Source organism: Borostomias antarcticus, assembly GCF_949987555.1.
Source record: "Borostomias antarcticus genome assembly, chromosome: 33".
Taxonomy (NCBI): Eukaryota; Metazoa; Chordata; class Actinopteri; order Stomiiformes; family Stomiidae; genus Borostomias; species Borostomias antarcticus.
In genome coordinates, this window is record NC_140266.1 from 3655839 (window position 1) to 3668281 (window position 12443).

Below are 12443 nucleotides of genomic sequence, written 5' to 3' on the forward strand. Positions count from 1 at the left end.
TTAATACCGGAAAAAGGATCCGGTCATCAGTTCATTCCTTACTAATGAGGAGCAGGTCTTTTCCATGACTACACTAGGCTACATGCCATAGTTTCCCTGTGCATGGATGGCATACATATTTTATAAACAATATGTATTTCTTTAGCATTTGTTAAATGCAGTCCATTTTTACTGCTGTAATCTCATCGGCAGTTAAACCTTATGACGGCTAACCTGTGGGTAGTTGTGTGCACCCTGGCTTGTGTGCACCCAGGCCCTGAGGGGAAATTCAATTTTGCAGGCATGAAAGCAGCGACATTTAAGTCACCACAACAACCACCTGCTTTCTGCTCTGCAGCTGACGACATGGAGAGGAGGCGAGGGGAGGCGTGACGTACTTCAGTAGCTCATAGTCACAGTAACAGTATGAGTGGGTGGTCTCGAAAGAGTAGACGCAGGATATGAGGCGTGCTCATATTGTGTGTGTGTGTGTGTGTGTGTGTGTGTGTGTCTATGAGAGAAAGTAAATGAGAGAGGTAAATGGACAGTGTTAAGTGGCTTACACACGATGTTCTGGTGGTTAGGGGAGTCCCAGGAATGTTTGAGTCGGTGTAGAAGATGGTCTTACCCCTCAGAGCTCGTGATCTAACAGATGTGAACAGAAGAGATCAAACATGGAATGCCCTCCCATCTCACATTAGAAACTGTTCATCTATTCAATCTTTCAAAACTCAAGATGACCTATTCACAGGCTTGCCACTCATAACTATGTACCCCAGGTGACCTGCACGGTATCTTTTAGTGCACTTAATGGTTTCTTCACTTAATGGTTTCTTCTCACTTATTTTAGACTGTTCTGTTATTCTTACGTCATATATTTTTAGTAGAATGTCCTTGTGTGTTTTCGAAGGCACTTCAAATAAAGTGCATTCTTATTTATTAAACAGCTTGTTTTTACAATGTATCACACTAGCAGTATTGGTTTCATACAGAGAACAGCATAGGCGTATCTGAAAGAGACAATAGTCTGCAGCTCTGATCTTTCTGTATAATTGTATAACTCATGAGATTAAGGTACTACAGACAAAAAGGTCAGTTGTCCCAAGAGATATTCTTAGTAATGAGGAGGTACTTTTCTATGACTAAATGGTAAATGGACTGGATTTATATAACGCTTTTATCCAAAGCTCTTTACAATGGCCTCTCATTCACCCATTCACACACACATTCACACACCAATGGCGGTAGCTGCCATGCAAGGTGCTAACCTGCTCATTGGGAGCAATTTGGGGTTCAGTGTCTTGCCCAAGGACACTTTAGACCTAGCATTAAATGTAAAGAATTTTTACTTCTATAATCTCCTCCACGGTTAAACCTTATGACAGCCAACCTGTGGGTAGTTGTGGCTAGACCCTAGTACCCTGGCTTTTATACTAGACCCGCTAAATTCAACTATGAGTACCCTGGCTTTTATACTAGACCCGCTAAATTCAACTATGAGTACCCTGGCTTTTATACTAGACCCGCTAAATTCAACTTCACAAGCATGAAAGCGCTGTAACTGTCCTTCAAGCATTTTCCTAAAATACATTTAAGTTTGATGGAAAATGCTGTAAAAACTCTTTGGTAGACTGTAACTTGAAGTGTATTGTTAAATTGTAACATTTAAGGCCCATGAACCCTGCAACAAAGTGTGATGGTTGAGAGTAATCTTGATTATACAGATACAGGTATCAGGTAGCTACAATATCATGTTTACCAGTTGAATGAGTGCAAGTGTGCGAGTATAGTAACACATTCTGCTGGTTTTGACACCATCTCACATGGTTTCTTTCGGTTCCTCACTGAGAGCTTTTAAGAAAGCTCTTGCTACATACAGTGCAACACTCTAACCACAGAGACGCACGTAGCGTCATGATGCTAACTGCATAAAAGCTTCTCTGGGAGACAGGAGACCACACTGAAAACAATGAACCATCTGCATCTTTACCTGCCACTTATTTGTCTTTTGCCAGTTTGGAGTATTGGTTTTGCAGCAAATTGCAACGATAAGCAGTTTGAGAAAAATGAAATATGTTGCGATGTTTGTCCTCCAGGTAAGAATTGTCATAATTTATGGAATGACATAACTTATTATTCAAACCACAAATCACGTTTTTGTTGTACATTGTTGATGATGTGAATAACACTTACTCTACCTTTAAAGGGAATATAATAGCCTGCAAACAAGCTAACAGAGATTCTCTAGGCTATTTATTTATGGTGTCCACTACTGTCTTGGTTCATAGGACAATATGTGAAGGCGTTCTGCACAGAGGACCAGAGCACTGTCTGCTCTGACTGCCTAGAGGGATACTACTCTGAACATCCTGAACAGCTACAGGAATGTCAGCCATGTCGCAAATGTGAACAAGGTAAGGATTATAAAAGATGCAAAAATTTTATATGGCCATTGTTACATGGACACAAAATGTTATATGGCCATTGTTACATGGACACAAAATGTTATATGGCCATTGTTACATGGACACAAATACAAAATATCATTATGCAATATTTGAAAAAGAATAGGTTTCCATCCTCACTACACCTGGGAAACATTTTGTCTTAAAATGTGGAAATTGAACATTGAAAATTAAATTGATGAAGGGTGAATACATTTCATTGGATGCAACCACATTTAATGGTTGTAGGCCTAGACACATAAAAGGCTATGCAAAAATGTACAGTCTTAACACAAAGTGACGTGCATTATAAGAAACTGCAACATGAAACTGAAATGCATGCTGCTATGAAATATTGATTCAATTTTATACAGTAGGCCTACAGTATGTTGTCATCGGCATGTTATCTGTGTTTACCAATATTAGCTCATTACTAGCTTGTTATCACTTGTGATTACTTGAAATCTTACTTGTCTTCTTTCTTTGGGCTGATGCAGATGATGAAAGGAAATGCACCCTCACCACAAACACTCAGTGTTCATGCCGCGCCGGCTTCTTGTGCTCCAACCACGTCTGCTCAAAGTGTCAGACGGAAAGAAAATGTCGAAAGGGGGAAGAGATGAAAAGAAAAGGTACGCTGGACTCAGGTTGTGAAGAGAAACTCGCTCACAGTATCACAGTGAACTACCCAACGCGTTTCTCAATTGCAGGTGTCAGGGAATATGCCTATGAATGTGTCCCGTGCCACAATAGCACATACTCTGACACAGGGGAGGGAGCCTGCAAGCTGCTAACAAAGTAAGACACATTTAGACAAGAGCAGAGGCATCTTTTCTATGTCGTTGTTTCTCAGGTGGCACCAAATAATATGACCTCTGATCAACAGATGTAGTGACATTGGTCTTGCGGTGAGATTTCCTGGGAACAGGAGCCACAACTCAGTATGCCATGTACATGGTATGTTGATTACCATCTAAAATGAAAGATAGCATAATGCACTGGTTTGATTGTTTGATTAATTACTTGGTTGTCCATCAGCCCAAGGGGACAATGACAAGGATGTCAGTATCATCCAGGTGGCACTGACCAGCACATTCTGCCTGTTTGGCTTTGTCCTCCTGACGTTCATCTCCCAAGCCTGCATCAAAAGAGTCCGCCAGAGAAGACACAAAGCCAGTGAGTACCACCTTACTGATTTAAATGTCATCATGTGGGGCGGCTGTGGCTCAGTTGGTAGAGCGGGTCGTCCAATGATTGTAGGGTCTGCGGTTCGAATCCCGCCTCCTGTTCACATGTCGTAGTGTCCTTGAGCAAGACACTGAACCCCAAATTGCTCCCAATGAGCAGGTTAGCACCTTGCATGGCAGCTGCCGCCATTGGTGTGTGAATGTGTGTGTGAATGGGTGAATGAGAGGCCATTGTAAAGCGCTTTGGATAAAAGCGCTATATAAGTGCAGTCCATTTACCATGTTTCATTAGAATATGTGAGTGCATTACCAATTTATAACTAAAAGTAGCTTGACTGTGAGGGTTCTATCAGTGAGGGAAACACTCTGACTGTTTACATCGCTCTTCCTCCCAGTGGAGCATCCTGCTGCCATCATCTCAGTAGCTTCTCCAGAGACGTGTGACTGCCTGCTGTCGAAGGAGGAGACTGGACACCACCTCGTCCAGCAGGCCGACACTAAAGTCCAGTTCCAGCCATAGTCTGCTTTCCCTGGAACAAGACCCAACCATTTGATACCTGGTTATTGTGGACGTCTATCTGACCAAATGGCTGACTCCTTCTCTTTAGCAACAGCACAGTTTAAATTCAATTGAAGATTAAATTGTATCTCATGTTGCAATCCTACCACATACCTGATGTAGGTCTGTAAGCCTTTCTCAAACCAAATACTACTGAAGGACCACAGACTGCGATGCTTGATAGTATAAATATGACTCATTGCTCTGATAAACATGAGGATCTTCTATTATCTTCTTCTGTCTTCTTATTGAACACATCTCTTTGTATATAAACACCATTTTCAGATGCAATCATGACAAATGTCCTGTGTACATTACTGCTTGACAGCAAACTTAGTGTTTTACTTATGTTTGATATAGTTTTACTCAGATATTATACAGTATATTATTTTTTATTACTGTTGCATGCAAAATGTGTTTTGTGAATAACTTGATTTGATAACATACTTTTACACATGAGCAGTGACCTTTTAAAAAGAGGTGCTGAATGATTGTGAACAGGTCACACTTGAAAATGAGTCCTCTGAACTCAACGTGTTTTTTTTACCTGTATAAATAAAGGTTAAATAAAAAAATAAAAAAAAGGCTAATGGAATATGTGGAGTTCATCAATAAAATTTCAGAAAATAACGTGGTGGTAGTATGATTTCTTTCCAATTTGCAGGTAGGCTAAAGGCTACACAGATGCTGTGGAGTGAAAGGGAAGGGTGCGATTTTTTTTCCCCACAATATGTTTATTAACATTTTTCCTTTTATAACATTACACCAACAAAACATTGACATACACACACACAGCTTGCATCAATATTCAATAAAATAGAAAAAAAAATAATACTAATAATAATAATAAAAATAATAAAAAAGGGACTCTCCCTTGCACATAACTTCCTCAAACAAATCCTATATTACCAGCCTTTATGATGTTCATGTATGCTTCCCAAAGTTGAACAAAGTCTTTCCGTTTGCCTTTAGCAATGTAAGTTAGTCTTGGGAAGTCTAAGTTAGTCTTCGGAGCTATGTTTATCACTATACTGCACTGTAACTTTTATTCCTGTATTCTTATTTGTCCTGCTTTTTGTTTAAATGTCTATAATGACTTGCTTTTTGTTTTAATGCTTTTAATTTGTCCTGCCTTTTGTTTTAAATGTCTATAATGTCTTGCTTTTTTGTTTTAATGCTTTTAATGTCTCATGTAAAGCACTTTGAATAGGCTCTGTGCACCAGCTCCACTACTTCCTGAAAGTCACTTGGCAGCTTTATTTCCTGTCCTATATGATTGGATTAAGTGATTAATCAGGTGTGCGCTGGGTCTGCCGCACACCTGATTAATCACTTAATCCAATCATATAGGACAGGAAATAAAGATGCCAAGTGACTTTCAGGAAGTAGTGGAGCTGGTGCACAGAGCCTATTGCCCTGTGGCTGAAATGTGCTATATAAAAAAACTTGCCTTGCCTTGGGAAGGGTGCGATTCTGCGAGTTTCCTCTAGGGGGCGCTTGAGAGACATAAAGTCATGTGACAGCAACCTGACGCACTTCCCCTTCACTCTGGTGGGAAACAAGACACAACAACATTGAGGACGAAGTTGAGTTAAACTCCTCAACCTCAAGATGCTGGCCCTCATAAACCGGCTCTTAGACTGGTTCAAGTCCCTGTTCTGGAAAGAGGAGATGGAGTTGACCCTTGTTGGACTTCAGTACTCGGGGAAAACCACATTTGTGAATGTGATCGCTGTAAGTTTTCTACTAGTTTTCCATCTAAAGTTTGCTTTGCTAGTGAACTAACTGGTTAATTTGCTTAACTGGTTTCAGGATGTTTTAACACCTAGTTTGCTAACAGACCCCGTCTCCCCATCCAGCTAACGATGCTAACCGCTGACCACTGCGCATGCGCATGATGACAGCTAGCTAGCACTAGCTAAGCTAGCTAGCTAAATTAACAAGTCTCCCAGTCAGTGATGATAGGGATTACTTGATAAACACGACTGGTAGAAGAGTTTGGGGTGCTGGTTCAGGGCTGGGTCACTTTATTGGACATCATTGATGCTGTTTGTCCACATTGGGTACCCGTAGCTCCACCTGGAACACAGCTTTAGTGTTGTGATCATTCCAAGACTGCTTCAAGATCAGATCATCAATCTCCAGTCTATGTTTTGATCAACGGGAATGGTCAGGGCCTTATAGTTGTGATCGTATGCCCAGTCTATATGCTTGCTTTTATCTCCTAAGTTGCATCACATCAATGCTCTTGTCACATGAGGAGCTCCCCCTACTGGCCAAGCCGTACTAGTGTTAGTGCAATAACTGGTTCTTGGTGTGTTAGTGCAGAACCTGGTTCTTGGTGTGTTCTGCTGTAGAACTGGGATCCTCACAACTCCCCTGCCCTGTTATATACACAGTGAATCACAATGCAGAGGCACTCGTGTTGTCTTATGATGATGTTTCCTCCCTGTGGCTCAAACCTGGTGTCTGTCCACACCGTCTAGCTGCTCTTTATCATAGTTGTATTCGCTCACCGATCATGGTCTATTGTGCAATCTGTTTTTCACCACTCAGCGTTACAATTTATATTTCTCAGCAGTAGGCCTAGACTATTTTAGTGTTTCTGTCCGGTTGGGCCAGGCTGAGCACAGTGGCACAGCTTGTTTGTTGCTTCTGTGAATTAACAGCACAGCAGCAAAGCAATTTGCCGTCCAACAGAAACATTATCTTGGCTTGCTAGTTGAAAGTAATTCGTGACCCAAGTCCCATCTCTTTAGAGCTGCATGCTCATCCATTAACTATCCTCAGTAGGGTTGCAAAATTCTGGGAATATTCACAAACTTCCCATGGCAATTAACAGGAATTAATGGGAATTAAAGGCAATTAACAGGAATTAATGGGAATTAATGGCAGTTAGCAGGAATTAACTGGAAAACAAAATTGATTCCACTTGATTCCCATACATTTCTAGTTTATTCCCATGAATTCTTATGTTAATTATTTAATTTGGAAGTAGTAGTAGTAAACAGTTTATTATTATTTCAGCATGGCAAGCAATGTACATAAGCAACACAAGTTGAATTGGAGTATGTGAATATTCCCGGAATTTTGCAACTCTAATCCTCAACAACAAGTCAAGTGTTTGTTTTGAAAACAAGATCAATGTCCCTGATGTTGAAGTTCCTAGTGATTGTCATGTCTGAGAGAGAATGGGCAGGATGGGGGTAGTGCTGCTCAGACAGGCTTTAGTCATGAGACCTCAGTCTACACTCCCACTTAGGTCAGGTGACTCATCTAGTCATGTGCACCAGACAATGTGTAGCATATCGCCGTACCACACAGGGAGTTCGGCTTTAAGAAAAGGGGAAAGAGCACAGAGGGCAAGTTTGAACTGAGTTCAGTCCAACTGTCTTTTAATTAAATTGAAGAATCACTTTGCCTTGCTTTGTTAGGGTACATTTCCTCCCCCGACCCCCAGCCCACCTGTTTCCCATGTTCTATGTCCACTTCTTTAAATCTCAGGTTTGTGTGCATGCCAGACATTTTTCCTATAGTGGCCGTGACCCCTGAAAAGCCTTTGGGTTTAACTGCTTGTGTGAAACTACTAGTAAATGGTAGGCTAAATGGACTGCACTTATATAGCGCTTTTATCCAAAGCGCCTTACAATGGCCTCTCATTCACCCATTCACACACACATTCACACACCAGTGGCGGTAGCTGCCATGCAAGGTGCTAACCTGCTCATTGGGAGCAATTTGGGGTTCAGTGTCTTGCCCAAGGACACTTTAGACCTACTCTACCTTCTGAGCCACATCTGCCCCTCGGACTACTGTAGTACAGGCCTGTTTCCCTGTGCATGGAGGCCGTCAATCTTTTGTAAATGATTTCTTTAGCATTAAATGTAATGCATTTTTACTGCTATAATCTCCTCCACGGTTCCAGCTTAAGACAGCGAGCCTGTGGGTAGTTGTGGCTAGACCCTAGTACCCTGGCTTTTATACTAGACCCTCTAAATTCAACTATGAGTACCCTGGCTTTTATACTAGACCCTCTAAATTCAACTATGAGTACCCTGGCTTTTATACTAGACCCGCTAAATTCAACTTCACAAGCATGAAAGCGCTAACTGTCCTTCAAGCATTTCCTAAAATACATTTAAGTTTGATGGAAAATGCTGTAAAAACTCTTTGGTAGACTGTAACTTGAAGTGTATTGTTAAATTGTAACATTTAAGGCCTGCCCATGAACCCTGCAACAAAGTGTGATCATTGTGAGTAATCCTGATAAGATACAGGTATCAGGTAGCTACAATATCAGTGTCTTGCCCAAGGACACTTCAACATGTGGACAGGAGGAGCCGGGATTTGAACCGCTGACCCTACGATCATTGGACGACTGCTCGACCTCCTGAGCCACAGACGCCCCCGGCTGTAAAATCAGAACTGGGCAACTATCTATCAGGTGTTGATGTTTTGTTGTTGATTTGTATTTTCTCCTGTGTTTCAGTCTGGGCAGTTTAGTGAAGACATGATTCCTACAGTTGGATTCAACATGAGGAAAGTCACCAAAGGAAACGTCACCATCAAGGTAAATGTTATTATTAGGGTATGTGTGTATAGATTTATGTCATATCATGGCAGTATCTAATGCCTGGGCCTGCTGCAGTAGCACACACACACACACCACACACACACACACACACACACACACACACACACACACACACACACACACACACACACACACACACACACACACACACACACTCACACCTTAATACTTAATACTCTGCTTCTAATTTTCAGATCTGGGATATAGGAGGGCAGCCAAGGTTCAGGAGCATGTGGGAGCGCTACTGTCGGGGAGTCAACGCCATCGTGTACGTACAGTACTGATCAGAGCTGAGTCACATCCTGGCCACATGGAATAGCCGTGGAAGAGGTGGAGATGGTAGCTAATTGTTGTGCAGGGATATGGTCAGTCTATCATTTGGTTCAGGAGCGCTGAAATGGCTTTTGACGATTCTGTAAAAAAAATGCAGAAATGCTCTTGACTCAAGGCTACCAATGAGTGGCCCGGGTGCGAGAGACCAGTATAATAGTCCGAGATGATAAGAGAAAGCCCACAAACTTTTTTTTTTTTTAGCGTTTCAGTCCGAGGCCATCGCCAGTGCTTTTCAGTTACTTTTTGTCACTTTTGTCACCTTTTTTACACAGTATACAAGTAAATACATTTTCTACTTTTGCACCCAGGAGCCTTTTATGTGTCTCTTGTCAGCATGGGTACATTCTTATGACTTTGTGGAAATGAATTTTGTCCCGTCTGCTCTGTAGATATATGGTGGACGCAGCAGATCGGGAGAAAGTGGAGGCGTCCAGAAATGAGCTGCATAATTTATTAGACAAACCTCAGTTGCAAGGAATTCCTGTGAGTGCTTGATGGAACTTATTTTGCTCTTTTTTATGCACCTTTTTCCCCTGATACTGATCTACATGCAAGAAGCATTTGCTTATTGTGGGCTTTCACATCAGTCTATGCTTTGAAATCCATGGGAAAATGGAAGAGTGGATATAAATACTTTGGGCCATCCTCTGCTAATAAGATATCTAAACTAATATGTAAACTATCAATTTTTCAGGTTTTGGTGCTTGGTAACAAAAGGGATCTCCCCAGTGCACTAGACGAGAAACAGCTCATAGAAAAAATGTGAGTATGAGTGATATTACGGGGAAACTGTCCGACCGTTGACCAGAACCCAACTGACTCAGAGTCCTTCTACTGTGTCACAGTCATAAGACTATCATATCAAATTGTTCTCATGTGATGGTAATGTAATGATATTTCTGGAAACCATCATACTCTTATATCATCGTCAACAATTGTTTTGACTTAGCGAAACCAGTTACAAGCCCTTTTGATTCAGTCTGTTACACTCTTCCCACAAATGTTAAGACATAAGGCTTTCATTTACGCTGTGACTTTACTAGCTATTTAGTTGTGAATGGATACACTCATTAATGAGGATGAGGGAATTCACTTAACACTTATTTCCTTACCCTGAAGTGCTATTTTTGTCTTTTGTTGTGCGGTGGCAGTAAAGTTGAAATCATTCAGCTCCGTGTTAATTTACATGTACGTTTAATAAGCACTCTATCCCTCTCTGATATTGTTAATATACTTTTTTCTTTCTGTATGGTGAATAGTACTGCTTTTTGTGTTTTCTTTTTCAAAGTAACCAGCGCCCTCTGCTGGCTAGAGTATAGATCTTCCCTCATCTTTGTATAAAATCTGCATCATGGAGCACATACTTGCCACAGCAATGGAGATGTGCTACAGGAAGTTCTCCTTGGCAGCGCCAGAATACTCACTTCATTTTTATTTCATTTTAATCACTTGATGTCACTTCTCCTATTCTATCCCCCCCCCCCCCCCCCCCCCATGGCTTCGTCCTCCATGGTTGAGTTAAGCACAGGGTCAACTAGCATGAGCAGCACCCCTGCATGTTAGAAACTTGTGTTGTGGTTAAGGGCTTTGCTCAAAGGCACTGGTAAGCAATTATCGATGGGAGCTCACCCAGCAACCGTCCAGACACCGGTCAAGTTCCCACCTTGTCAAATGGCTCTGCCACTGGTCTGACGGTCCTCCAGCCACTGGCCTACCGTCCCACTGGCCTACCTTCCCACTGGCCTACCTTCCCACTGGCCTACCTTCCCACTGGCCTACCTTCCCACTGGCCTACCTTCCCACTGGCCTACCTTCCCACTGGCCTACCTTCCCACTGGCCTACCTTCCCACTGGCCTACCTTCCCACTGGGCTGCCTTCCCACTGGCCTGCCTTCCATCTGGCCTACCTTCCCACTGGCCTACCTTCCCACTGGCCTACCTTCCCACTGGCTTGAAGGGTTGCAAACTTGTTTTACGCCTTTCTTTCCTTCTGCAGGAACCTGGCAGCTATTCAAGACAGAGAGATTTGCTGCTATTCTATTTCCTGCAAAGAGAAAGACAACATAGGTGAGTAAGCGGTATAGAGTTGTTGTTGTCGGTGGTGGAAGTCTGTGTTGATGTCTGACCCATCGTCGGTCTGTATTTCACACACTCACCTTCTGTCTCTGCTGTGTCCCCGCCCACCCGCCATGCCTCTCCTGCGTTCCCGCCTGCCCGCCACGCCTCTCCTGCGTTCCCGCCCGCCCGCCACGCCTCTCCTGCGTTCCAGACATCACGCTGCAGTGGCTCATCCAGCACTCAAAGTCTCGAAGAAGCTGAAAGCACAGGATGGCTCCTCCCCCCCGCCCTCCTCCCCTCACGCCACGCCCCCGTTCACTCTGTGATGATGTACAGTTGTCCCTCCAACTCACACGCTGCGTTGTTCCGCTTGCGTCGCCCTGTCGTTATTTTATCCCATGATTCCCCCACCTTCTACTGTAATGCACTACTAAACGATGAACCACTGCTCAATGAGAGTTCCAGAATCGGCATTATAACTCCTGTGAAGCGCTGCTTCGGCCCTCAGAACTGAGAACCTTAGTCTGCAGTCTCCCATCCCAGGCTAAATAACAGGCATTATCCAGTTGCCCAACGGCCCAGCTGTCTATAACACTAGTAGGGTCAGATGGTTTGGCACCACACCCTCAGAATGGACTGCTTAGTCACTCTCGGGGACGTGGGTTCTTAAATCATGAAGTGTTCTCCAGATAGTCCAGTAGGAAGTCAGGGGTAAATCAAGTGGACTTTTCCCCTGTTTTTGTCATGTTCAGATGTGAGATTGCAACCGTTTACGGCTATTGCCTTTTTTTTTTTTTTTTTGCCAAATCAAAATGTATCTCAAGGAAATTTCTATCATTTTAGAAAAGAGAGCAATGAAGTAGTTAAGCAGGTATGTACGAATATAACGCTAGTAAGATTTTTGAGGTGAGTGTATATGAATATGTGATTCTATTTAAAGTTTGAATGTACTGGAAGGTGAAGGTATTATCAGCGTCAGTGGAATGATATCCACATGCTGTCTGTTGGCTGAGAGAGAGAGAGAGAGTGGCAGAATTCAAAGTGCCTTGTGCAATATCTCTCACCTCTGAGGCAAAGCAGCATAGAAAGTGTGCCTACCTGAGCAAAAGAAAAAAACACAACACACCACTCATTATATTCAATAAATAAAATGGCATGCTTTTTAATGTAAACACTACAGTTGTTTGTATTCCCACCTACATACTGTAGATTTGAGATCCATCGCGTGGACAGTTTGATCAAGCTGACTGTCTTGTCAATTTTGGCAGTGAAAATATATGTGATATTTG

At 42.5% G+C, this 12443-nt stretch overlaps 1 protein-coding gene across 2 annotated transcripts; it reads left to right on the top strand.

The window, feature by feature from the left end:
- The first annotated feature begins 5733 nt into the window (after positions 1-5733).
- On the top strand, positions 5734-12272 carry arl8ba (ADP-ribosylation factor-like 8Ba). Of its 2 annotated transcripts, XM_084460593.1 has the most exons (8): positions 5734-5903; positions 8659-8739; positions 8958-9031; positions 9486-9579; positions 9791-9858; positions 11093-11163; positions 11366-11453; positions 11552-12272. In XM_084460593.1, exons 1-7 carry the CDS (start codon positions 5781-5783, stop codon positions 11413-11415), a joined length of 561 nt encoding a protein of 186 aa, XP_084316719.1. In that variant the 5' UTR covers positions 5734-5780; the 3' UTR covers positions 11416-11453; positions 11552-12272. The 2 variants fall into 2 exon arrangements, with proteins under 2 accessions (XP_084316719.1, XP_084316718.1); XM_084460592.1 differs by having other exon boundaries at positions 11366-12272.
- The last annotated feature ends 171 nt before the right edge of the window (positions 12273-12443 follow it).

Excerpts from the sequence above, each read along its gene's own strand:
- arl8ba (XM_084460592.1), top strand. The coding sequence starts at position 5,781 with ATGCTGGCCCTCATAAACCGGCTCTTAGACTGGTTCAAGTCCCTGTTC. Across the intron at positions 5,904-8,658 it reads CATTTGTGAATGTGATCGCT|TCTGGGCAGTTTAGTGAAGA; the intron begins GTAAGTTTTCTA and ends CCTGTGTTTCAG. Across the intron at positions 9,032-9,485 it reads CGGGGAGTCAACGCCATCGT|ATATATGGTGGACGCAGCAG; the intron begins GTACGTACAGTA and ends TCTGCTCTGTAG.